This window comes from Salvelinus alpinus, chromosome 7 (genome assembly GCF_045679555.1).
Source record: "Salvelinus alpinus chromosome 7, SLU_Salpinus.1, whole genome shotgun sequence".
Taxonomy (NCBI): domain Eukaryota; kingdom Metazoa; phylum Chordata; class Actinopteri; order Salmoniformes; family Salmonidae; genus Salvelinus; species Salvelinus alpinus.
This window is the reverse complement of record NC_092092.1, coordinates 40,425,408-40,450,276: the sequence shown is the minus strand read 5'-3', so window position 1 is coordinate 40,450,276 and position 24,869 is coordinate 40,425,408. Positions and strand designations below refer to the sequence as shown.

At 43.5% G+C, this 24,869-nt stretch overlaps 1 protein-coding gene across 2 annotated transcripts in view; it reads left to right on the top strand.

Moving 5' to 3' along the window:
* The window catches only part of LOC139581016 (thyroid hormone receptor alpha-like), a 187,319-nt gene that overhangs the window by 127,896 nt on the left and 34,554 nt on the right, over nt 1-24,869 (top strand). For both annotated transcript variants that reach the window (XM_071410314.1, XM_071410312.1), the window contains exon 3: nt 6,972-7,222. In XM_071410314.1, the coding sequence (XP_071266415.1) occupies nt 7,167-7,222 (56 nt within the window). In that variant the 5' untranslated portion in view covers nt 6,972-7,166. The remainder of the gene's footprint in view (nt 1-6,971; nt 7,223-24,869) is intronic.

Here is a 24,869-nt window from a genome sequence, read left to right as displayed (position 1 = left end):
GGAAACAATGGACGGTTACTTTAATGTTGAAGGTTAGAATTCAGGGACGTGTAAGCTGATCCTGGATCTGTACACAAAAGCTAGTTTTAACTGGATCATATTCTCTATCTACCCTTAGAATACCCTCACGTCCTCTCTCTAACCCCCACAAGCCCCTCTGTTGTTAGGGATAAAAGGTCCCTTATTACTCTATGGGATTTGGGGCTCCGTTATGCCTCGGGGGCTTTGCGGCAATGTTGTTTCAAAATGTGAAACATTTCGCCTAGTATTACGGAGTGGTGAAAGAGACAGGTCTCGGAGAACTTTGAGCTTCCTAAGGGTTTCGTTTATTTGTCTATTCATCATCGTTTTTCAAAAGGATCAAATAAAAGAGGAAAACAGGTCAGCGAGAGAACAGAGAAGAGGAGAGGAGAGGGGAGGGGGAGAGGGAGCGATAGAGGGAGACTGATTGATTACAGAAAATATGAAATATGAGATAGATATGTCTGAACAAAGACCGAGAGAGAGAGCGATTGAACATGGTTCCAAGAGGCCCCTACCCTGCCCTGCATACTGTACCTAGGGCAGAGCTTCTGCAGCACATCCCATATGCCCTCACAATACACACTTTTTAACAACTGGTCCTAGGTCAACTATATTAATTACTAATAATTGTTAGGGTCCCCAGTGGGAGTATGGAAATCTAACACACACAAACACAAAGAGGTTTTCTCTCTCTGCCTTAAGGTGGTGATAACACTGAGACGCGTGCATTATTACACACTAATATCAGTATGGTCTATACCGCCTTTAGCAATGGTGGCTCAATGCATTGATGAACACTAGCTTCACCAACTGTAACAAGGCCACGCGAATTAGGGTGAATCAGATATACACTTGGAAAGGAGGAGTCTTAGGAGACTTCCACTGATCGCACTGCAGCAGACCGAGCAACAGCAGTCCCCCCCCCCAATAAAGAACAGAGAGACATCAATCATATTGGTGGGAACTAAAAGAAAAAAAAAGGGATGTTTCATTGATATAGAGGCAGCTCCACACGCCGACATCATACCGTTCACTAGTTATCATTTTTTTTTTAAATGCGTTTTAAAGTTGCCATTTTATAGTGTGCCAATTAAAGGAGTGCAGCTCTGGGACCGAGGCTAGATTCTCAAGCCCCAATTAAAAGTTGGAGGGTTGATTTCAGTGGAGAGGGAAACAAGGTGCACAAGATCAGACCATGTGAGAGAGTGACTGGAGAAATCGCTTGGCTCACATTGCTGAGATGCAGATGTTGGATCTTAATATGACCCATTTCGTCGCAGGAGGAAAATAATCCTGCAACAGGAGGATTTAAATGAACATTGAATATTTAGAATCGCCTCCAGGGGGCAGCTGGAAGCGGTGTTTGTAGGCTATACCATACAGTACCGTTCCTAGGAGGATATGGTTTGGGGAAGGCTCTGCAAACCGACCTCAAAAAGAGAACACTCACTTGAATTCCCCCCCCCCCCCCCCCTTACTAGCTCTGACCTTTCTGATAGCTACTTTATGAGGGGAAAATGTACTTACTATGACTGTGATGTGGTTGTCCCACCTAGCTACACTATATATACAAAAGTACAGTATGTGGACACCTCTTCAAATAGTGGATTGGGCTATTTCAGCCACACCCGGTGCTGACAGGTGTATAAAATGGAGCACACAGCCATGCAATCTCCATAGACAAACATTGGCAGTAGTATGGCCTTACTGAAGAACTCAATGACTTTCAACGTGGCACCGTCATAGGATGCCACCTTTCCGCCGAGTGCTGAAGCGTGTAGGGCGTAGAAATTGTCTGTCCTCGGTTGCAACGCTCACTACCAAGTTCCAAACTGCCTCTGAAAGCAACATCAGCACAATAACTGTTTGTCGGGAGCTTCATAAAATGGGTTTCCATGGCCAAGCAGCCGCACACAAGCCTAAGACATACAAACTATTATGACACTCACAAGCGACTTGGGACGGGTCTGAAGCCGGTACAGCCAATCTGCCAACATCTGTCTGTAGCGTCCGAACCGTTTGGGCTACACACTAATATGACCCCTCTGTGGAAAGGTGAGACTCTAACGAACATGTTGGTTGTTTTGTTCTAGGATGCACCACAGGACCAGTTTTTAAAAAATGATGGATGTATATATGGAGATTGTTTAGTGCCAAAAAGGGGTTAAAAAAAATATCTGGATATGTCTTATCTCTCATATTTAGGACAGACACTTCTGAACAAACTTCCTTTCGATTTTTTGGGGAGGACTATCTGTTTTTGGTACCCTTCCCCAGATCTGTGCATCGACACAATCCTGTCTTGGGGCTCTACAAACAATTTCTTCGACCTCATGGCTTGGTTTTTTCTCTGACATGCACCGTCAACTGTGGGACCTTACATAGACAGGTGTGTGCCTTTCCAATTCATGTCCAATAAATACAATTTACCACAGATGGACTCTAAACAAGTTGTAGAAACATCTCAAGGATGATCAGTGGAACAGGATTCACCTGAGCTCAATTTCGAGTCTCATAGCGAAGGGTCTGAATACCTATGTAAATAAGGTATTTCTGTTTCTTATTTTTAATAATATGCAAAAATGTCTAAAAACCTATTTCTGCTTTGTCATTATGGGGTATTGTGTGTAGATCGATGATGGAAAAAAACAATTGAATCAATTTTAGAATAAGGCTGTAACGTAACAAAATGGGAAAGAAGTGAAGGGGTATGAATACTTTCCGAATGCACTATATGTAATTGATATACTAGTCTTGCTTGCCAGATTCATGACGCTTGGAGATACAGTGGCTGTGGGAAGAGCCTACAGTGCCTTCAGAAAGTATTCACACCCCTTGACTTATTCCAGATTTTGTTGTGTTACAGCCTGACTTCAAAATGGATTTGAAAGAAAAATGTCTCACCCAACTACCCTATAATGACATAGTGAATACATGTTTTTGGAATTTTTCTAAATGTATTGACACTGTGAGATTAAGGCCAAATCTACACTGGAGTTGCTTACCAAGAAGACAGTGAATGTTCCTGAGGGGCCAAGTTATGCAGATTCAAGTCAAAACTGTTAAAGAACTATGGCAAGACCTGAAAATGGTTGTCTAGCAATGATACACAACCAACTTGACAGAGCTTGAAGAATTTTGAAAATAATAATGGGCAAATGTTGCACAATCCAGGTGTGGAAAGCTGTTAGAGACTTTCCCAGAAAGACTCACAGCTGTAATCGCTGCCAAAGGTGATTCTAGCATGTATTGAGGGGTTGAATACTTATCTAATCAAGATATATCAGCGTTTTTTAATATTTTTTTTTTTTTATTTTTTTTTACAAATGTTAAAAATTCAACTTTGACATTACAGAGTATTTTGTGTAGATCGTTGACAACAAAATACAATTAAATCCCTTTTAATCACACTTTGTAACACAACAACATGTAGAAAAAGTCACGGGGTGTGTGCAATAGCCACCTGAAACCCTTAAATCTGTTATTCAGCATTTTCACTCCCTTTTCCTGTTATTGGTCTGTAAGCCCTGATAACTAAGTTCATTTTCTCTCCTCACGTCAACCAACAGTAACCTAATTCAAGCTCCCTCCTCACCTCTCATCAACTCTGTATCTTCCTCTCTTTTTCTTGCTCCCCTTCTCCTTGTCTCCCCCTTCTCTCTCTTTTACTGTACTTTCCGAGGAAAGTGTAGAATTACTGTATGCTGTACTCTCTCTCTCTTTCTCTCTCCCCAACCCCTTATCGCTCTCTTTCTTTCTCTCTCGTTCGCTCTCTCTCTCTCTTCTCCCCCAACACCTCATCTCTCTCTTTCTTTCTCTCTCGCTCGCTCTCTCTCTCTCTCTTCTCCCCCTTCCTTCCTCCCTTCTCTCCCTCCCATCCTTTCTCTCTCGCTCTCTCTTTCTCTCTCTAGAACAGATATTAAAGCGAGCTTCAGTGGGGCTGAGCTGTTTGATAGCCTGTTGCTTTATGGGGTTGACCTTGGCTATAGGGAGAATTCTGCATACGCACGGGTGCTTGGAGAGGGTGCGGGCAAGGTTACAGCACTGATGAAACTAGAGATGAGCTAGTGATAGAAAACAAATTGACACCCTGCATAGAGGGAAAATGGCACCTCATAAATAGACAAAATACCATTTCTATAGCCAAACGTATCTGTTGGAGCGTATTTGGAGATTTAACTGATTTCAACATTCGTACACTTCAAAACCTGGCTGAATTATTTGTCTCCCTTTGACTGTAACACAATGAGTCCCTTTATCCTCTTCTCTGTTTTGTCGCCGAGGACAAATTGTTCCAACAGCCACAGGCAGCAGCAGCACGAGAGATAGCTCTGTCAATGGATCGGATGAGAGAGAGAGGGAGGTTTGTTTATGTGTGGCTGAAGGCCACTCTATTAGTTTTCATGTGATAGGCCTTCTGGTGATTCTGTGTCATTACTGTCCAAGTTTTTTTTTATTTATTTATTTATTTTTTTATTTTATTTTACACCACAGTTTGTCCTCACATTTGTGGTGTAGTGTCGTGGAAGGCTCTATGACAACGCAGCTCTTATGTACTGTGCTGGATTCTGTGTGTGTGTGTGTGTCTCGTGTTACCAGTTCCGAACAAAGACATGGTATGTGAGGTGAGGTTATAGGCCAACTGAGCATGTGTTAATACAAAATATACCAGTTCACCATAATATTACCCCACCACTGCACAAGATTATGGTATACTGTAGTGCCTTGAAACACCCTTGAACTCCCTGTAGAATATAAAATATCCAACATGAGGTCATTGTGCCATTATGTCCACGGGGGCATATGGTTAAGCTACTAGCATTATCTATCAGGGTCATGGCACCACTGTAGGAGACCACCTTGTTTTCTCACATGATGCCGTTGTTAAACGCTTGTGTTCATAGTAAATAGCAGAGGTGGGACCAAGTCATTGTTTTACAAGTCACAAGTAAGTCTCAAGTCTTAGCACTCAAGTCCCAAGTCAAGACAGGCAAGTCCGAGTCAAGTCTCAAGTCAAGACCGTCAAGTATCAAGTCAAGTCTCAAGTCCTAAACTTTGAGTTTCGAGTCCTAAACAAGTCATAATGTGCTCTTCACCATTTCATATTTTTAACAAGAGTAGTAATTAGTATATTACATTTACGCAAATCATGAATGCTTTAAAAAATGTCGATATATTTATTACTTTCCAAATAAACGTTATATTTCTATGGAAATACATGGGTAGCCATGAGAAAGACCCTCCCCAATAGTGATCGACTATCGAGGATCGCTATGGGGCGCAATCGGGCTGTCACGGACGTGTGGAGAGACGGACCAAGGCGCAGCGTGTTCTGAGTTCCACATATTTTATTAAGTGAAACTTTTAATAAAACAAATAAAGAGACAACGAAACGTAACATAAGTGGTGCAACTAGCACACACACAAACAATATCCCACAAAACACAGGTCGGAAAAAGGCTACCTAAACATGATCCCCAATTAGAGGCAACGATTACCAGCTGCCTCTAATTGGGAACCAAACCAAGCACACCAACATAGAAATATGAAAACTAGAACATCCCCCTAGTCACGTTCTGACCTCAACACCATAGAGAACCAAGGGCTCTCTATGGTCAGGGCGTGACACGGGCGATGTAGGCTTGTACACAATCGCACAACCTTAACACACACACACACACTCTCTGTGTGGTTACAGTAGGCTAACGTATGTCAATGGTTTTAGGAACAGCAATAACATCAGGCAGGATTTAGGCTACCAACTGCCTAGCCAGTTGTAGCTCAATCTTGGGTGCAATGATCACGTTCCCGCATTGACTGACTGTGGAGGCTCCTTAATTTAATGTTACGTTAGCCTACATGCTACACTAGCAAAGTTATAAAAAATATAGCTGTCGGCTATATTACCCCCGACTTACCGTTCTTTGTGCAGATTCAAATGTCGAACAAAGTTGGAATTGTTGCGCCCCCGTCTGTAGTTTTCTTCCCGCATGTTTTGCAAATTGCAATCCGTTTTTTGTTGATACAGCGTCATCTTTATATCATCTTTCCAAGGGCTCCATCTGAATTGACTTGCCGACGTTCCTCTGCACTGCCATGCACAACTTTTTCTCAGCTGGCACAATTTGATTGGCTGCTGTCCGATTCAAACTGTAATCCGTTAAATAGAGAGTTGATGCACTGCAGACTTTTTTTAATAGCATAATTTTAAATATTTGGGCTTGGGGAGGGTATCAAGTCAGGTCGAGTCAAAAGGCTCAAGTCCAAGTCAAGTCATGAGTCATTGGTGTTAAAGTCAAAGTCGAGTTGCAAGTCATCATATTTGTGACTCGTGTCTGACTCGAGTCCAAGTCATGTGACTCGAGTCCACACCTCTGGTAAACAGTCATGCTAACATGACTGTAAAATAAATGTAATGATTTTTGTGTACATTTACAGTAAGAGAATATCCATACACCAACTAATTAATTTTCAAGTTAAATATTTTTTTAAATAAATATATGAAAAATATTCAGCCACTCTTGGAGGAAAACAGAATACAGTGAAGACATAGTAGGTTTCTTTTTCTTTAAAAAAACAACACTTTCCAGCTTTAAAATCAATCAATGTGCTATGAAATAGAACACAGCAAGCTTGGAGATTTTCATGAAGCAATGTAGTAAATTGTATTCCTGTGGTCCATTAAAAGCACAGCTTTTCAACTCACACTATTATGTGGAAATTACGTGTTACCACTATTATACCACAGATTTACTAACAACAATCTGATGCTCGCAATCCCTCCATCCCTCTGTTTGGGATTAGAAAGGCATTGAACTAGAGATTAGGGGAGGAAGAATAGAACCGAGGGAGGAGAGGTCAGAATGGTTGAATAAGGGAGGAACCCACCAAGTCTCCACATCGGTCAACTGTGCCTAACTAAATGTATCCTACCCTCTCATTGACAGATATTGTCCGGTCCAGTCCATTCGTCAGTCCCAGGGCCAGCACAGGGGGGTCGCTCCGGAGGCCAGAGCCCATCTGGACCGGGACCCTGTGATGTCGCACTGACTGACCCCCCTATCTGCGAATGACCAGCAAGCATCTGAGGGTGGGGCCCGCCTCAGTCTCGCATGATTGGCTGCTGGATGGAATTAAGGTGAATGGAACACATGCCCAAGGAGCAGGACCCTAACCTATCAGAGGGAGAAGAGAAACTGTGAGTCCCGCCCCCTACTTCCTAGTCTCAACCCGACAGGCTATGACCCTGCCGTTAACATCACGCGTGAATAGGTATCACATGGTCTTATCATTTTAGAGCTCGTCTGAGGAAAGTGTAGAATTACTGTGTGTTTTACCTTTTTGTTTTGACAGTTTGCTCTCCGGTTTCTCTCTCTCGCTGTGCTTCTCGACTATGCTAGTATTTATTTTCTCTCATCCATCTCTTCCCTCTCTCCCGGCTCCCTCTATTTCTTCTCTCCGTTTCCATCTCTCTCTGCCTTTCTGTCTCTTTCCACTTTCTTTACTGTCTGCAAGTTGAAACAGCTCCAAAAAGTGATCTTGTTTTCTAAGAAACCTGTAAACGAGGCCTCCAGGCTTCCCAACCCTGAACACTTGTGAGTGTGTAACTGCAACTTACAAACTGTACCGCTCAAAGCCAGTCCGCCCTACACGAACATAGGCTGTTTCTCCATTCATCATTAATTAAAACACAACATCAGTGAAATGGAAGATCCTCTGTCTCAACCGGTCAGGCTGTGGCAGAGTGGAATGGGGATTTTTATCAAAGAGAAACCTGCTCTTGCTCAAAGGGCACAACTATCAGTCAATCTGATATGCCTCGGAGCGATTGGAGGCACAGCTCCACCTGGCTAGGTTAGAATGATATCACATTCTGGTAGCGTAGCCTATAGTTTCATATTGTTGATAGTGATGATGTTTGTGTTCTGTTACTTTTTGCAATTTTTTGCATTTTTTTTTGCAATTTTTACAAATAAAAAACGGAATATTACATTTACATAAGTATTCAGATCCTTTACTCAGTACTTTGTTGAAGCACCTTTGGCAGCGATAACAGCCTCAAGTCTTCTTGGGTATGACGCTACAAGCTTGCCATACCTGTATTTGTGGAGTTTCTCCCATTCTTCTCTGCAGATCCTCTCAAGCTCTGTCAGGTTGGACGGGGTGTGTCGCTGCACATCTATTTTCAGGTCTCTCCATAGATGTTCGATCGGGTTCAAGTACACGCTCTGGCTGGGCCGCTCAAGGACATTCCGAGACTTGTCTGAAGCCAACCCCTCTGCATTGTCTTGGCTGTGTCCTTAGGGTCGTTGTCCTGACCTTGGCCCCAGTCTGAGGTACTGAGCACTCCCTTTAAGAATGATGGAGGCCACCGTGTTCTTGGGGACCTTCAATGCTGGTACCCTTCCCCAGCTATGTGCCTTGACACAATCCTGTCTCTGAGCTCTACGAACAATTCCTTCGACCGCGTGGTTTGGTTTTTGCTCTGACATGCACTGTCAACTATGGGACCTTAGATAGACAGGTGTGTGCCTTTCTAAATCATGTTCAATCAATTGAATTTACCACAGGTGGACTCCAATCAAGTTGTAGAAACTACTCAAGTATGATCAATAGAAACAGGATGTCCCCGAGCTCAATTTTGAGTCTCATAGTAAAGCGTCTGAATACTAATGTAAATAAGGTATATCTGTTTTTTCTTTTTTTATAACTTTGCGAATGTTTCTAAAAGCCTGTTTTTGTATTGTCATTATGGGGTATTGTGTGTAGATTGATGAGGGGAAAAAGTATTTAATTTCTTTGAAAATAAGGCTGTAACGTAACAAAATGTGGAGAAAGTCAAGGGGTCTGAATACTTTCACTGTACTGTACTCTGCCAATTCCACTCCCCCATATCCCAATTTGTGCCACCCATAAGTGAGAAATCTACATGCCAAATATAGACCATATATTGTGTTCATTACAGGTCATAGAAAAGAGTCGAAGCTCTGAACTATCCGTTCAGACCCCAGTCCTGCCTGCCTGCAGGTTATGGAATAACTTTTAGTATTTTTCCAGTAGGTTTCCTCAAGGAGAATGCCTCTACTTCTAGCATGTTGATGTTTATTGTCATGAGTCTTGACCTGGAGGCAGAACTGATTAATTTCCCCTTATATAGTCCAGCTGCAAAGTCAAAATTGGCTATATTGTAAAAATTCATGACAACAAAAATGTGGTCTTTGGTCTTAATTTAAGGTTAGGGTTAGGCATTAAGGTTAGCAGTGTGGTTAAGGTTAGCTTTAAAATGTGATTTTATGACTGTAGCTGTGCCAGCTAGTGACCATTCTGCAGAGCTGCCTCCAGAATAATTAACACAGCGACAGATTGGCGTTTTTCAACGCTAATCTGCCCACTTCTCTGTCAAAGATAATAAAACAAAAACACTATAATAAATACCACAGTAATGTCCGCAGAAACACTACAGTAAATGCTACAGTATACTACAGTCCTCAAAAACACTACAGTAAATACTACAGTATACTACAATCAGCAAAAACACTACATTAATTACTATAGTATATACACTACAGTTTTCTTTTACCACAGTATTTATACTATAACTTTAAATACTACAGCATACTATAGTAAATACTACAATATTCACTGTAGTGTTTTTGCAGACTTTAGTCAGTGACTAGTACAGTAAAGTCAGCAAAAACACTACAGTGAATAGATTAGTATTTATATGCTATAATATATCTCACAGTTGAAGTGTACCTATGATAAAAATGACAGACCTCTACATGCTTTGTAAGTAGGAAAACCTGCAAAATCGGCAGTGTATCAAATACTTGTTCTCCCCACTGTATATGCTATAATCTTTTTTTATGTGGGTGTGCTTGCACGTGTACCTGTGTGTGTGTGCATGTATGTGTGTGTATGTTGTTCCTTTGTGCTTGTGTGTGGTGTGTGTCATGGTTGTGACACATGGCCTCTGGCTCCCTGGAATGCTGTGTCAAATTCCCCGGTGCTGATCCCTGTGGCAAATTACCAGGGCGCAAATGAAAGGAAAGCCAGACTAGATTACTCAACCGCGATGGACACCTGTCGGTAGATTAGCAACTGGGCTGGTGTGTGTGTGTGTGTGTATGTGTGTGTGTGTGCACATGTGTTTGGGCGTCTGTGGGTTCGTGTGTGTCTGTGTGTATAGTGGATGTTCAGGGCTAAATTAAGCCTGCTGTCGCAATGTAAATTAAAGAAGAGGAGGAATTAAAGAGCTTGCTAATCACATTGAAGTTGATTGAACGGTTTGCTACTGTAGTGGATTTCATTAAAGCTGTCCTTCACTGTGTTGTCCTTCCATACCTTTGAAGTGATATTGGGGTTAAAGGGATAGTTCAATAAAATGACAGATTTAGACATTTGTTTTCCCAGTCAAGTGTGGTCAAAAGCACACAAACACACAAAAACACCCTTTAGTGGGGTGCAGGGACGAAAAAAGTTGGTATAAAAGAAATAGAGCCCACACACTCAAACAACGTGTAAAATAGTAAATAACGGCTACTTCTCAGAGAGTTTTGAATTGTCAAGAGGCGTTAAACAAGGGTGTCCACTGTCACCATATCAATTTGTTATGGCCATCTAAATGCTAGCTATTAAAATCAGATCCAATAACAACATTAGAGGATTAGAAATCCAAGGCTTAAAAACAAAGGTGTCCATGTATGCCGATGACTCAAGTTTTATATTAAGTCCGCAAGCTAGATCCCTGCAATGTCTCATTGAAGATCTAGATAACTTTTCTGTACTTTCTGGACTAAAACCTAATTATGATAAGTGTACCATATTACATATTGGATCTTTAAAAAATACAACTTTTACATTCCCCTGCAGTTTACCTATACCATGGGCTGATGGTGAAGTAGACATACTTGGTATTGATATCACAAAATATATAAATAAGCTCTCCACAATGAATTTCAATAAAAAAACTTGTGAAATAGACAAGATCCTGCAACCATGGAAAGGTAAATACCTGTCTATTTATGGAAAAATTGCCCTGATTAAGTCCTTAGTCATATCTCAGTTTACCCACTTACTTATGGCGCTGCCTGCTCCTGATGATTTGTTTTTCAAATCATATGAGCAAAAAAAAAAAATCTTTATCTGGGACGTTAAACCAGACAAAACAAAACGTGCCTATCTATATAATGAATATCAATTGGGTGGGTTGAGATTATTAAATATAAAAGCATTAAACCTCTCTCTGAAAGCTTCACTTATTCAAAAGTTTTACTTCAACCCTAAATGGTTCTCAAGTAGATAACTAAGAAAAGCTCATCCATTGTTTAAAAATGGCCTTTTTTGCCTTTGTGCAGATTGCCATGTCTCATTTTCGATTAATTGAGTATCTCTCTTTTTCAAACAAGCATTGCAGTGCTGGCTACAATTTCAATTTCATCCCCCTGAAAAGATAGAACAAATATTACAACAAATATTATGGCTGAACTCAAATGTGCTGGTTGATAAAATACTCAAAGTCAGGGGGCGTGGTTAACAGTGTGCACCTCATCTCTCCTTTCACATCCAACCTGGATCGATATTTGGTTTCAATGCAGACGAGAGCACTGCTGAATCATGCTTCACACAGAAATGAGCTGGCGAAGGGTACCATGAGTGTTAATGCTCTGAGGGAGAAGGCAGGGTATTCTCTTTTAATCAGAAAGCAAAACTCCTCCTAGTGACCCGTGAATGCATTGTCTGCAGCATTCGGTCACATGACAGCTCGAAAAGCCTCACTTGACTGTTGCACTAGAATCATTCCAATTCAAGCGCAACGGCCTTTTCCCACCAAGGGCACTCTCTGGTTGAATTTCATCTTTTAGATTTCAATCATTTTCATTTAGATTTTTAAGGTTAACCACATTTCAATGATTTTTAGATACAAAGACTATATATATATATATAAATATATATATATATATATATATATATATATATATATATATATATATATATATATATATATATATACAGTTGAAGTTTACATACACCTTAGCCAAATACAGTTTTTCACAATTCCTGACATTTAATCCTCGTAAAAATTCCCTGTCCTAGGTCAGTTAGGATCACCACTTTATTTAAGAATGTGAAATATCAGAATAATAGTAGAGAGAAGGATTTATTTCAGCTTTTATTTCTTTCATCACATTCCCAGTGGGTCATAAGTTTACATACACTCAATTAGTATTTGGTAGCATTGCCTTTAAATTGTTTAACTTGGGTCAAACATTTCAGTTAGCCTTCCACAAGCTTCCCACAATAAGTTGGGTGAATTTTGGCCCATTCCTCCTGACAGAGCTGGTGTAACTGAGTCAGGTTTCTAGGCCTCCTTGCTCGCACACGCTTTTTCAGTTCTGCCCACAACAATTTCTATAGGATTGAGGTCAGGGCTTTGTGATGGCCACTCCAATACCTTGACTTTGTTATCCTTAAGCCATTTTGCCACAATTTTGGAAGTATGCTTGGGGTCATTATTCATTTGGAAGACCCATTTGCGACCAAGCTTTAACTTCCTGACTGATGTCTTGAGATAATTTTTCCAAACATTGTTTACAGATTATTTCACTTATAATTCACTGCATCACAATTCCAGTGGGTCAAACGTTTACATACACTAAGTTGACTGTGCCTTTAAACTTTTTATATGAGATATATAAAATAACACAAGATTCAAGACTTCGTGCTTTTCAGCTAAAATTATTATATAGAATTCTTGCCACCAGCAAAATGTTGAATATTTGGGGCATAAAATCATCTAAGCTCTGCAGATTTTGTTGAGAGGATACAGAATCAATAGACCATTTATTTTGGTATTGCCCTCCGGTAGCCTGTTTCTGGTCTCAGGTTCAGGAATGGCTGAAAATGCATAGCATTGATCTAAAATTGACCCTAGAAATAGTACTGTTAGGAGATCTGGAGAGACCAGGTCAGTCAATTACTAATATACTAATACTCTTAGTGAAAGTATTTATCTTCAACTTGCAATCTGTGGATTCTATTCGATAGATTGAAATTGTACGTTAAACATCACAGCATAGTTGAAAGATATATGTTGCGTAGAATTTCCGAAGAGGTTGGCCAGCAGAGATAGGTGGGATGGGCTGAGGGAAGCTGAGGGTTGGGATGTGGAATTGGAGACAAGTGGGAGTGGAGTTGCTGGGCGGGAGATGGAATGATGGTCTAAGATAAAAGTCAAAAGTAAAGTCAAAATAAAACATAATCCAAATTAAGTTTGAATGACACTGAGGGGCAGTGTTTTTACAGCTAATGCCGGTTTGGCTGAGGCTGATGCCGTGCAGGTGTTTGTACACATGCATATGCACACACTCTCATTCAAATACACGCATACACACACATACAGTGGGGAGAACAAGTATTTGATACACTGCCGATTTTGCAGGTTTTCCTACTTACAAAGCATGTGGAGGTCTGTAATTTTTATCATAGGTACACTTCAACTGTGAGAGACGGAATCTAAAACAAAAATCCAGAAAATCACATTGTATGATTTTTAAGTAATTAATTTGCATTTTATTGCATGACATAAGTATTTGATACATCAGAAAAGCAGACCTTAATATTTGGTACAGAAACCTTTGTTTGCAATTACAGAGATCATACGTTTCCTGTAGTTCTTGACCAGGTTTGCACACACTGCAGCAGGGATTTTGGCCCACTCCTCCATACAGACCTTCTCCAGATCCTTCAGGTTTCGGGGCTGTCGCTGGGCAATACGGACTATCAGCTCCCTCCAAAGATTTTCTATTGGGTTCAGGTCTGGAGACTGGCTAGGCCACTCCAGGACCTTGAGATGCTTCTTACGGAGCCACTCCTTAGTTGCCCTGGCTGTGTGTTTCGGGTTGTTGTCATGCTGGAAGACCCAGCCACGACCCATCTTCAATGCTCTTACTGAGGGAAGGAGGTTGTTGGCCAAGATCTCGCGATACATGGCCCCATCCATCCTCCCCTCAATACGGTGAAGTCGCCCTGTCCCCTTTGCAGAAAAGCATCCCCAAAGAATGATGTTTCCACCTCCATGCTTCACGGTTGGGATGGTGTTCTTGGGGTTGTCCTCATCGTTCTTCTTCCTCCAAACACGGCGAGTGGAGTTTAGACCAAAAAGCTCTATTTTTGTCTTATCAGACCACATGACCTTCTCCCATTCCTCCTCTGGATCATCCAGATGGTCATTGGCAAACTTCAGACAGACCTGGACATGCGCTGGCTTGAGCAGGGGGACCTTGCGTGCGCTGCAGGATTTTAATCCATGACGGCGTAGTGTGTTACTAATGGTTTTCTTTGAGACTGTGGTCCCAGCTCTCTTCAGGTCATTGACCAGGTCCTGCAGTGTAGTTCTGGGCTGATCCCTCACCTTCCTCATGATCATTGATGCCCCACGAGGTGAGATCTTGCATGGAGCCCCAGACCGAGGGTGATTGAACGTCATCTTGAACTTCTACCATTTTCTAATAATTGCGCCAACAGTTGTTGCCTTCTCACCAAGCTGCTTGCCTATTGTCCTGTAGCCCATCCCAGCCTTGTGCAGGTCTACAATTTTATCCCTGATGTCCTTACACAGCTCTCTGGTCTTGGCCATTGTGGAGAGGTTGGAGTCTGTTTGATTGAGTGTGTGGACAGGTGTCTTTTATACAGGTAACGAGTTCAAACAGGTGAAGTTAATACAGGTAATGAGTGGAGAACAGGAGGGCTTCTTAAAGAAAAACTAACAGGTCTGTGAGAGCCGGAATTCTTACTGGTTGGTAGGTGATCAAATACTTATGTCATGCAATAAAATGCAAATTAATTACTTAAAAATCATACAATGTGATTTTCTGGATTTTTGTTTTAGATTCCGTCTCTCACAGTTGAAGTGTACCTATGATAAAAATTACAGACCTCTACATGCTTTGTAAGTAGGAAAACCTGCAAAATCGGCAGTGTATCAAATACTTGTTCTCCCCACTGTATGTAATAGTGCCAGACATGCACTCAAACATATACAGTTGGCATTGCTGTTATGATTTTAGTTGTCCTTGATATCATTGTTTTTTCTTCTTCTTGCATTTATGTTTGCTGTTTTCTTTTGTCTTTTTCATTTTTCTCTTTAGTTCATTTTCTTGGTTGTTGGTGCATTGGGGGGTTCTTGGGGGTGGGGAATGGAATTAATTGTATTTTTTCTTGGGGGGTTACTGTGGGAGGGATCTCGGAAGTATGAGGGACAGCTATTAGGGAACTGTCGGAGGATCTTGGAGGGTTTGGGTCACCGTTCTTTTGGCCTGGTGGGAGATCTGCCGACGTGCCCTTGAGGAGGGCGTTGACTCTGGATGCTTCTGTGTGTCGCTCTGAATGGGAGTCTGTTGGATGACTGGTGTGGTGTAGTTGTTGAGCGGCTTCACTGCAAGTATATTGTATGTTTTGGATATTCAATCAAATATTTGTAGAAAATTACAACCATTTTTTTTTTTTTTAACTACGTTTGGATCCTGCAAGGATCTTCGTCAGGTCAGGATCTAAATTACTGTTTGTTTATTAATAAAAGGTACCTGGTAGAGCTTATGAGTGTGCAACATTTGTTTCCTTACCTGGAAAGCAGTCTATGAACAAGGAGTGACTGCAATCTACACTTTGGTTTGTGTTAAACTAACCACTGTGGATTGCAGTCACTCCTGCTTTTCAAGTTAGGTGACACAAATGTAAATATAGCATTTTGCTGATCTATCCCTTTAACTGCACTGCTAAGGTGAGAGTAGCTCTTGTACTATTGCACTTAATAATAACAATGGCACACGGTGATATTAGGTCTTGTGGTTTTGTGGGTGCTGATGGTAGCAAATTGCTTAGCTTTCGCTTTTTCGTTTCCTTATTGGTTTTAGTTTTCAACCTTGCCAAAAAAGGCACTGTCCTATCTAACGTTATGCAATTATAAGCTCCTTCACGCTGTTGTCAATGATGTTGCAATGAAGTCAATGTACTGTTTTAGTTGCTGATAAGATGGCGGAAATTGAAGAGGTGTAGAGAGCACATTGACATACGAAGAGGGGCTGGGTTATCATTCTACAGCTGGAATCAAACACACACACGCACACGCACACGCGCTCATCCACTCCATTCAGATAAGACACCAACATTTTGTATTGACACATGTTTGCCGTGTGAAAAACGACCGACTTCAATTGAGAGATCCATTCAAACAAGCCTTTTTATAAACAGATAGCAGCCGTCTAGCACATTGCATTTGACCTTCTTGAACTTCTCCGGCCTCTGTGGCTCTGTTTAATTCAATTGCCATACCAAACATTTCAATTGCCATACCAAACAATGCAATTTATGTCGTGCAATTGAAGTCGCCAGAGACATAAACAAGATTTTGGCCCAATTGGCTTTTTCCTTGCCCTGCTGACGTCAGGATTTCCCACCATGGCTTCGCTATACGAGCTTTGTCCTCTCAATATTGATTTTTTGACTTCCTTGTGTCATATGGAAATGAATAGCAGTAGATGTGATGCTCAGGTTGATAATGAACAATATGAAAAGCAACGATGCCTGTAGTACCCTATTGTTATCTTGTTACACATTCATTGGACATGTGAGACAAACAATGTCACGCTTTCCTTTTGGCATGGACCGCAATCATAACCGCTTGCTGTTTCCCTCTCTCTTTGTTTCTTTTTCTCTCTCTCAAGTCAGGAATGACAAGCATTAACCTCTTCAAACCAATCCACACACATCACCACAGAGACAGAGAGACAGAGAGACAGAGAGACAGAGAGACAGAGAGAGAGAGAGAGAGAGAGAGAGAGAGAGAGAGAGAGACACAGAGAGAGAGAGAGAGAGAGAGAGAGAGAGAGAGAGAGAGAGAGAGAGAGAGAGAGAGAGAGAGAGAGAGAGAGAGAGAGAGAGAGAGAGAGAGAGAGAGAGAGAGAGAGAGAGAGAGAGAGAGAGAGAGAGAGAGAGAGAGAGAGAGAGAGAGAGAGAGAGAGAGAGACTTTGTTTATTGAAACATTCTCATTTCATTTAACACTCACCCCCCCTAAAAATAAAAAAACAAAAATATATCCTGTACTGCATACATGTACCATACTCACCTTTCCATCTACCACATGATACAAACCAACATCACCATACACAAAAACAATACCCTCACCTACAACCGTATATCCAAAACATCTTCCCCAGCAATACAGACAGCCCCCCCAACACACCATATCTCCTCAAACATCTCCACACATTTGATCAGTTTATAGAACTCAAACTCAACCCTAAGGCGCGCAGAGACCATCCCATTAAACAATAGTAAAGGGTCTGTTATCCCCCCACCTTTGACCCTGTTTCTCCTTGTTAGCCAAATAGCTAATTTTGCCTGAGCAAACAGAAAATTCAACAAAACACATTTTTCTTTCTCCTTACTCGAATACCTGTATCCCATTATAAACATCCCAACAGCAAAAACCACCCCCAACCTCTCACACAGACATTCCAACAGAGACATTAATGGCATTAACCTGGTGCACACAGAAAACACATGAATCACAGTTTCATTCATTTGACAGAAAGGACACCCCTGCCCAATTCCCGGATCAACACGTGCCAACCAGCTGTTAGTGGCCAGGGCTCCATGAAGAACCCTCCACTGGAGGTCCCCTGACCTCTTTGGTACTGGGGGTTTGTAGAGCGCCCTCCATCTAAAACCCACCATACTCTCCGCCCCACATACCCCCTGCCACTGATGTGCCTTCACTCCTGTTAGACTTCTAATGTTCCTAACCTTAACGCAGAGGTTGTAGAGAGCTTTACCTCCCACCCCCTCAAATTCCCCCAGGCTCGGAGTGTTAAAATCTAACAAGTCCTCCAGACCCCCTTGCCAGTCTCCAGTCTCTGCCGTCACCTGCAGTGGCGGAAACATTGGTGGCCCCTCTCCCTTTGGCCTCTCAAACACCCCCCTTACCTGCTCAGACAGTGCCTCCTGGACCTCCTCCAGGAATCTCTCCAACAGTCTAAGAGACGTTATTCCTGTTTGTTGCGCCAAGACCTCCGGGGTTTTCCACCCCTCCTCTCCCAGCAGTCTCAGGTCACCTAGCCTTCGTAAACCCCCTGTCATCAGTTGCCTCTGCAGGGTGGCAGACTGAACCGATCTCAAAGGGATGGCTGGGTTGTGGAAAATAGGCTCCTCCCACACCCACTGCCCAGGCTCCACACCCCCTTCTCGTATGGGCCTTAGCAGCTGCCAGGCCCTCAGCACCGCAGAGTAAAACTCTGAGAGACCTGCTGTACTCAGCCTCTCCAGCTTCATGAGGAACAGCTGCCGGTCCAACCCTAATCCACCAGCTCTCCTCAGCAGTGCGCATGCTGGTTCCCTCCAGCCAACATCGGTATGATACAGCAGTCTCTGCACCGCCTTTAGCCGGAAAGCAGCCATCCTGCTCTCCAGTTCCACCAGGCCCTGTCCTCCTTCGTGGACGGTCATGTACAACACTGCTGCCTTCAGCCAGTGATGTCCCGACCAAAAGAAATCCACCAGCTTGCGTTGCAGGTCTGCAAGCAGACCGGCGGGGGGGTTGAGGACAGCCAGTTTATGCCACAAGGAAGATGCCACCAGGTTGTTAATTATCAGCACCCTCCCTCTATATGACACTTGGGATAGGAGCCACCTCCACCTGGCCAGTCTTGACACCACTGCCTGTGACAGCCCCTCCCAGTTCTTCCTGACCCACCTCTCCGAGCCCAGGTACACCCCCAACACTTTAAGCCCTTCACAACCCCACTGCAAACCCCCTGGAAGCAGAGGAGGAGCCCTATCCCCCCATGCCCCACATAACAGAGCTTTGCTCTTTCCCCAGTTTACCTTAGCTGATGAAGCTCCCTCGTACACCTTCAGACTGGTCTCTAGTTCCTGCATATCTTGCCCATCCCTGACCATCACAGAAACATCATCTGCGTATGCTGAGACTGCTATTCCTGTCACCACACCCATGCCTGTCCAGCACACTCCCTGCAGTCTCCTGCGTAGCAGTCCTAAAAAAGGCTCAATGGCTAGTGTGTATAGCTGCCCAGATAGAGGGCATCCTTGTCTAATGCCCCGTCTCACCCAGACTGGCCTACTGAGCCCCCCTCCCACCTTAACCATACATGACACCCCAGCATACAACAGCTTCACACAGGTCACAAAACTCTTCCCAAACCCAAACACAGACATCACATTAAACAGATACTCATGATCCACTCTATCAAAAGCCTTCTCTTGATCTAAAGAGACCAGTCCAAAGTTCACATTAGAACCTCTCGACAAGTCCAACATGTCCCTAATCAAGAACAAGTTGTCCGTGATTGAGCGTCCCGGTACACAATATGTCTGGTCCTTGTGTATTATAGAGTCCAGATGGGACTTCAGTCTGTTAGAGAGGACCTTGGCAAAAATCTTGTAGTCCGCACAGAGTAATGCCACAGGCCTCCAGTTCTTAAGTTCACACAAGTCCCCTTTTTTGGGCAGGAGAGTCAGAGCCGCCCGACGGCAGCTCATCGGCAACTCTCCTACCCCGATGCATTCACGCAAGACGCAAAAGAAATCCTGCCCAATTATTCCCCAGAATTTTTTGTAAAACTCCACTGGGAGTCCATCGACCCCCGGTGCACGACCGGGGGACATCTGGGTTACGGCCTCTGCCAGTTCATGTGACAACAGAGGAATGTCCATTTCATCCCTCTGTGCCCGAGAGAGCTTAGGGAGTCCTGCGAACAAGACCTGAGCACACATAGGATCACACATTTCTGCCCTATACAATTCAGTATAAAACTCCACAGTCCGCTCCCGCATCTCCCCCACCACAGAGGTCACCCGCCCATCAGACAGCCGTAGACAATGCATACCCTTGGCTTCAATGCTCTGTCTTTCCAAACCAAAGAAGAAGGAGCTGGGAGCATCCATCTCCTTGAGCATGGAGAACCTAGCTCTTACAAGTGCTCCCTTTGCTTTAACCTGGAAAAAACTGCCCAGGTCCCTACGTAATTCGGCTAAATTAGCCTGGAGGCCTACATTGCCTTGCCCCACCATCTCTACCTCCATCTCACTAATACACCGCTCTAGTTCCCCCAATACTCTCCTAGCCTCTGATGATGAGAGAGCTGTGTACTGTTGACAGAAAAGCCGAATCTGCACTTTCCCCACATCCCACCATTGACTCAGAGACTCATACTCCTTTCTTCGCTGCCCCCACCTTTCCCAAAAAGTCTGGAAAACTGAGCAAAAAGTGGCATCTTGTAAGAGCTTTACATTGAACTTCCAATAAGATGCCTGCCGGGGCCCTGGTGAAATAGACAGCCGAGCCATGGTTATGTGATGGTCCGAAAACCCCACTGGGAAAATGGTAGCGCCCAGCAGCCTATTGCTCTGATTCCTAGATATGTAAAAACGATCAAGTCGGGCTGCACTCACCCTAGCCCCAAAAACCTTCACCCATGTATACTGTCTTGTGTTTGGATGTTTAGTTCTCCAAACATCCACTAGGTCAAACTGATTAATGATGTCCCCTAACACTCCCACTGACACTGAATGAGGCTCTTCCCCATTTCTGTCTTTTGTAAAATCCATTGTACAGTTCCAGTCACCTCCGATCACCAGCGTCTCCTCAGGCGCTACTTGTGAGAGTTCCTGTCTAAGACTCCCAAATAGAACCCCTCTTTCTCTTCCTGTGTTAGGCGCATACACATTTATAAAAACAAAACCCATGCTGTTAATTTCTGCTTTAACAACAAGCAACCTTCCCTTACACACTTCCTTTGAGGAGCACATTTTTACAGACAGACCCGGTGCAAAAAGGACTGCCACCCCTGCACTAAGATTTGTCCCATGGCTCAACACACTTGCCCCTTTCCACCAGAGCCCCCAATCAACTTCATTCACCACATCACTATGCGTCTCCTGCAGAAATAACACATGTACTTTTTTTTGTTTTACATATTCACCCAACACACTCCTCTTTCCCGCATCTCTGGCGCCATTTATATTAAGCGAGCCTACCCGAAGAGTCTCCATAAGAAGTGGGAGAAAAGCCAGCAGAGAAATAGACCAATAGCAAAGCTCAAAAAGCCCCAGTGTCAGAAAGAAATTAAACATTTAAACAGTGTCTGAAGGTAAACCTTTACGCACTGTTGTGACCCACTTCCTCAACCTAAACCGTTTCTTGGGTGAGAGGACACTATGCCCCTCATTTCTCATAGCATGTTGTACTGATCTTACAAACTTTCTAGGATCAGGAAAAAAAGCCTCAAGATTAACTTTTTTCCCCTTAGTCTCATTCAGGAACCTTGTCAGTTCTCTCAACGTGTACTTAGACCCCTCTGGTTGACTGGCTGTCAGCTCCGGGCCAATTGAAGAGGAGTCTGAAAAAAATAACTCCTCATCCTCTTCCTCAGACTCACTTTCCTCCTCTTCTCTATCTCCCACCCTGACCACCTGCTCTTTCTCTCTGGTTAGGGCCTCACCCACAGCAACAGGCAACATTTCCATGGTGCCTTTGTCCACACCCTTTTTCCTTTTCCGCTTGACACCCTCTTCCTCCCCCCCTAATCTCTTACACTTCCCCACTATACTCTCCTCATCCACTAGAATAACCTGACTAGACCCAGTATCATCTACACCACCCTCCATAGCATGACTAGGGCCAGCCTCAGCTACCCCACCCTCCATAGCATGACTAGGGCCAGCCTCAGCTACCCCACCATCCATAGCCTGCCTAGACCCAGCACCCTCCATAGCATAACTAGGCCCAGCCTCAGCTACCCCACCATCTCTAGCCTGACTAGACCCGGCCTCTGCTTCCCCACCATCTCTAGCCTGACTAGACCCATCCTCCACTACCCCACCATCTCTAGCCTGACTAAACTCAGCTACAGCTACCCCACCATCTCTAGCCTGACTAGGCCCAGCCTCATCTACCCCACCATCTCTAACCTGACTAGGTCCAGCCTCTGCTGTCTGCATCTCCTTACCCCCTGCACTTTGACCTCGATTTCCCCCACTGGCGCTTGTACCCTCACCTTTTCTACGGCCTTTGTGTGGGCACGCAAAACTCTTGTGCCCCAAATCCCCACATTCAAAACACCGTAGACTATCTGTGCTGGCAAAACCTGCATAGAGCCCCTCCCCATGTCTCACTTTAAAGTGCACATTTAGCTGTTGCTCGTTGTTGTTCAGAAACATAAACACTTGCCTCCGGAACGAAACAACGTGTTTAACGGCATCTGCCTGAAACCCTGCTGACAGTACACGGAAACCGCTAGCAAACTTACCAAAACGACTCAGCTCTTTCCTAATTTGATCATCCGTAATAAACAGAGGCAAATTTGCCACTACAACTCTTGTTGAAGGGGTAGAGAGAGGTGAAATTGACACCAACACATCCCTTACAAATATTCCGCTAGCAATTAGCCTACCAACCAAATTAGCCCTTTTCATGAACACAACCACAGCTTTGTTCATTCTAGAAGCAGAATGTATAAACTCAGCTCCTACCTGTTCACCGACCGCGAGCAGAACCTCCTCCACCTTAACTCCGTTCTCAGGAACACACCTGAATCCATGCTGTATAGACAGCGTCTCCTCCGCGCTAGGCTGAGAAGCCATCGCGCACACCACAACTTCCAAACCCCAGGAAAGTTTATCTGTCCTCTTCCACCCTAACTTTGAAAAAAAACTTTGGATACCGCTAAAACAAATATTGCATTAACCCTCCACCATAGAAAATAACATGTAAAGAAAGGAATCAAGAAAGTTAGTTAGGATAGAGCTTTCCACACCAAACACTCAAACTCCAAAAACACCCAGCATGCACTGCGAGAGAGAGAGAGAGAGAGAGAGAGAGAGAGAGAGAGAGAGAGAGAGAGAGAGAGAGAGAGAGAGAGAGAGAGAGAGAGAGAGAGAGAGAGAGAGAGAGAGAGAGAGAGAGAGAGAGAGAGAGAGAGAGAGAGAGAGAGAGAGAGAGAGAGAGAGAGAGAGAGAGAGAGAGAGAGAGAGATGCATATACAGTGGGGAGAACAAGTATTTGATACACTGACAATTTTGCAGGTTTTCCTACTTACAAAGCATGTAGAGGTCTGTAATTTTTATCATAGGTACACTTCAACTGTGAGAGACGGAATCTAAAACAAAAATCCAGAAAATCACATTGTATGATTTTTAAGTAATTAATTTGCATTTTATTGCATGACATAAGTATTTGATCACCTACCAACCAGTAAGAATTCCGGCTCTCACAGACCTGTTAGTTTTTCTTTAAGAAGCCCTCCTGTTCTCCACTCATTACCTGTATTAACTGCACCTGTTTGAACTCGTTACCTGTATAAAAGACACCTGTCCACACACTCAATCAAACAGACTCCAACCTCTCCACAATGGCCAAGACCAGAGAGCTGTGTAAGGACATCAGGGATAAATTGTAGACCTGTACAAGGCTGGGATGGGCTACAGGACAATAGCCAAGCAGCTTGGTGAGAAGGCAACAACTGTTGGCACAATTATTAGAAAATGGAAGAAGTTCAAGATGACGGTCAATCACCCTCGGTCTGGGGCTCCATGCAAGATCTCACCTCGTGGGGCATCAATGATCATGAGGAATGTGAGGGATCAGCCCAGAACTACACGGCAGGACCTGGTCAATGACCTGAAGAGAGCTGGGACCACAGTCTCAAAGAAAACCATTAGTAACACACTACGCCGTCATGGATTAAAATCCTGCAGCGCACGCAAGGTCCCCCTGCTCAAGCCAGCGCATGTCCAGGCCCGTCTGAAGTTTGCCAATGACCATCTGGATGATCCAGAGGAGGAATGGGAGAAGGTCATGTGGTCTGATGAGACAAAAATAGAGCTTTTTGCTCTAAACTCCACTCGCCGTGTTTGGAGGAATAGAAGGATGAGTACAACCCCAAGAACACCATCCCAACCGTGAAGCATGGAGGTGGAAACATCATTCTTTGGGGATGCTTTTCTGCAAAGGGGACAGGACGACTGCACCGTATTGAGGGGAGGATGGATGGGGCCATGTATCGCGAGATCTTGACCAACAACCTCCTTCCCTCAGTAAGAGCATTGAAGATGGGTCGTGGCTGGGTCTTCCAGCATGACAACGACCTGAAACACACAGCCAGGGCAACTAAGGAGTGGCTCCGTAAGAAGCATCTCAAGGTCCTGGAGTGGCCTAGCCAGTCTCTAGACCTGAACCCAATAGAAAATCTTTGGAGGGAGCCGAAAGTCCGTATTGCCCAGCGACAGCCCCGAAACCTGAAGGATCTGGAGAAGGTCTGTATGGAGGAGTGGGCCAAAATCCCTGCTGCAGTGTGTGCAAACCTGGTCAAGAACTACAGGAAACGTATGATCTCTGTAATTGCAAACTAAGGTTTCTGTACCAAATATTCAGTTCTGCTTTTCTGATGTATCAAATACTTATGTCATGCAATAAAATGCAAATTAATTACTTAAAAATCATACAATGTGATTTTCTGGATTTTTGTTTTAGATTCCGTCTCTCACAGTTGAAGTGTACCTATGATAAAAATGACAGACCTCTACATGCTTTGTAAGTAGGAAAACCTGCAAAATCGGCAGTGTATCAAATACTTGTTCTCCCCACTGTATATATATATATATTTTTTAAGTTACATGATCTGGCTGCCATTGGCATTGATTAATTGCTACAATATCGCTACACCCAAATTAAAGCATACTGTAGCCGTTATGTTTACGACTTAGAGGTTGTCATTTATTCACCAGCAAGCAGTGTTATTTCACTATAGAGCTTTACATTACCGAGATA